The 2,239-nt window shown below is 49.1% G+C and overlaps 1 protein-coding gene across 1 annotated transcript; it reads left to right on the forward strand.

Annotated features, from left to right (window-relative positions):
* The first annotated feature begins 6 nt into the window (after positions 1 to 6).
* CHAC1 (ChaC glutathione specific gamma-glutamylcyclotransferase 1) lies at positions 7 to 2,237 on the forward strand. Its single transcript, XM_006024621.3, has 2 exons — positions 7 to 122; positions 409 to 2,237. Exons 1-2 carry the CDS (start codon positions 12 to 14, stop codon positions 841 to 843), a joined length of 546 nt encoding a protein of 181 aa, XP_006024683.1. The 5' UTR covers positions 7 to 11; the 3' UTR covers positions 844 to 2,237.
* Positions 2,238 to 2,239: the final 2 nt, after the last annotated feature.

Raw genomic sequence — 2,239 nt, forward strand, 5'->3', positions numbered from 1 at the left:
CGGGGCCGGGGATGGGGATGGGACTGGGGGCGGGGTGGGCTGTGCCTCCGCAGCGGCTCCGCACTAACCCTGTGCCTTTCCCGCAGCCCGGGCGCGTGGCCACCCTGCTGGAGGACCACGAGGTGAGTGCGGGCGGGCGGGAGGTGTGGTTCATGCAGAGGATGCTCTGACCATCCCGGTTGCTTTGGGGGGGGGATGACACCCTGTCCACTGCCCCCTCCTGGGGCCCCTCGTCTGCTGCCCTGTTCCCCTGGGATGCAGGCAGCTCGGCTATGGGGTGTCCAAGCTCCCCCTGCATTGCAGGCCCTGCCCCCCTTGGGCTGGATCAGATGACCTCCTGAGGTCCTATCCCGCCTGGCTGCTCTCTGCTCTGCCGCATCAAATAATCCCCCTTGCTTGCAATTTCAGGCCTGCACATGGGGCGTTGCCTACCATGTCTGCGGGGAGCAGATCGCTGCATCACTCCAGTACCTGAACATGCGAGAAGCTGTTCTCGGGGGCTACGATACCAAGCTGGTGAAGTTCTACCCCCTGGAGAAGGATGCTGATGAGCCCATTCTGGCCTTGGTTTACATTGCCACACCCCAGAATCCCTCCTACCTTGGTCCAGCCTCTGAAGAGGACATTGCTGCTCAAATCATAGTCTCCAGTGGGCGTGCTGGCCACAACATAGAGTACTTGCTACAGCTGGCGGACTTCATGCGCTACTTCTGTCCCCAGGTGGAGGACGAGCACTTGTTTTCCATTGAGGAGGCCCTCATTTCTATCCTACCTTGTCTGTGCCACAAGGAGGAGTCTTTAGAGGAAGGTGAACATCTGTCAGAAGTCAAGGGACTGAAATAGGAGGTGCTTTGGAAATGGCAAACAGACCCAAGGGGCAGAAAAATAAGGACACACTTTCTAATTCCAATGAAATGCTGAACTGGGGGGGGCGGGAGCAGGGAAGGGCAAAGTTAGTGATGTAGGGTCAGTACAGCTTTCCCACTTGCTACCTGTGGAAACCAGGTGGCTACTGCTGGTCTCCTAGCTGGTTTAGGGATTAGGCTGGTTGAGTTAAGATCTGTAAGATTTGGTTCTGAGAATTGATGCAAGCATTAACTTTTTTGTTTTCTTTTGTTAATGGGGGAGGAGGCAATTCTACTTGGAATGCTTCCCTTCTTATTTTGGACATCAGTTGAGCAGGACAGAATAGAGTTTTAAACAGCATGTGGTGGCCATTCTACCTCAGACTGGCAAAGCTGCTTGTACAGTGGTGGGGACTGGAGTGTGCTTCATGTCAAATGAAACCATCTTCCCTTTCCTGCCACCAGTACCATCATTTGACTTTAAAGTGTAATGCTGGGGCTTCTGTGCAATATTTAACTTAACTTGCCTCTGTAGGCTCTTATGGGTCCTACCTTATGTCTTAAAGGAACAGATGAATGCATTTATTTTTGTAACTTGAAGATGTATTTATTGTAAATGGGTATAGTGTATTTCTTAAAGGAGAGGTTGGGGGAGGGGGGTGCAAAAAGGCCAAGCTTTCTGCTTAGAGGCATCCATCCTGCAGTGCAGGGTGTAGCACAGATTCATTCTTGCATTTGTGCCTTTGAGCTTCAGATCAGTTTTCTGGAGTTAAGCTGCCTTTAGCAAGAGGAGCTTTACTCAGAGCTTCCACTGACCTTATGCTGCTATAGACCACTTAATTAACTCATTTAGGAATGGTTCTAGCTGTATGGGAAACATCTGTGAGATGCAAGTCCTTGTAAGAATAGGGTATAGAATAAAAGCATTTTGACTATCCCTGCCCTGTGTTGCACAGACCCAGTACCCAGCTGTTCTAGATGTATATAGGTGTAAGATACCTATATATCACCTAGAGAGAAGTTTAGGAATTCTCTTTCATACATGCTGGAAGTTTAAGGTGATCCTATGTGTCTTGTGCAGTGCCTGGGCTGCTTTCAAGAACTAAAGCATCTTGGCATACCTTGGCTTGACAGGCTGAGGAAATCCCCTGATAGCATTGGGAGAATGGAGCTGAGGATGTATACTACAAGCTTAAACTCTTCAGCTTCATCGAGGAAGTTTACAGATATTAAATTATTTGTAACAAAGCTGCTGCTATTTCAAGAAGTAGAAGAAGCATCCTAAAGAACAGATTCCTGAAACATATGGAACTAGTCCAAGATGTTTTGTGTTTGGGGGGGCGGGAGGTGTTGGTTTTTGTGTCTTGTTTTATTTTAAATACCTGTATTTAACA

The sequence above is a fragment of the Alligator sinensis genome, unplaced genomic scaffold (assembly GCF_000455745.1).
Source record: "Alligator sinensis unplaced genomic scaffold, ASM45574v1 scaffold108_1, whole genome shotgun sequence".
Taxonomy (NCBI): Eukaryota; Metazoa; Chordata; order Crocodylia; family Alligatoridae; genus Alligator; species Alligator sinensis.

Coding starts and splice junctions, on each gene's coding strand:
- CHAC1 (XM_006024621.3), top strand. CDS start 12: ATGGGGATGGGACTGGGGGCGGGGTGGGCTGTGCCTCCGCAGCGGCTC. Junction 123..408: donor CCCTGCTGGAGGACCACGAG/GTGAGTGCGGGC, acceptor TTGCAATTTCAG/GCCTGCACATGGGGCGTTGC.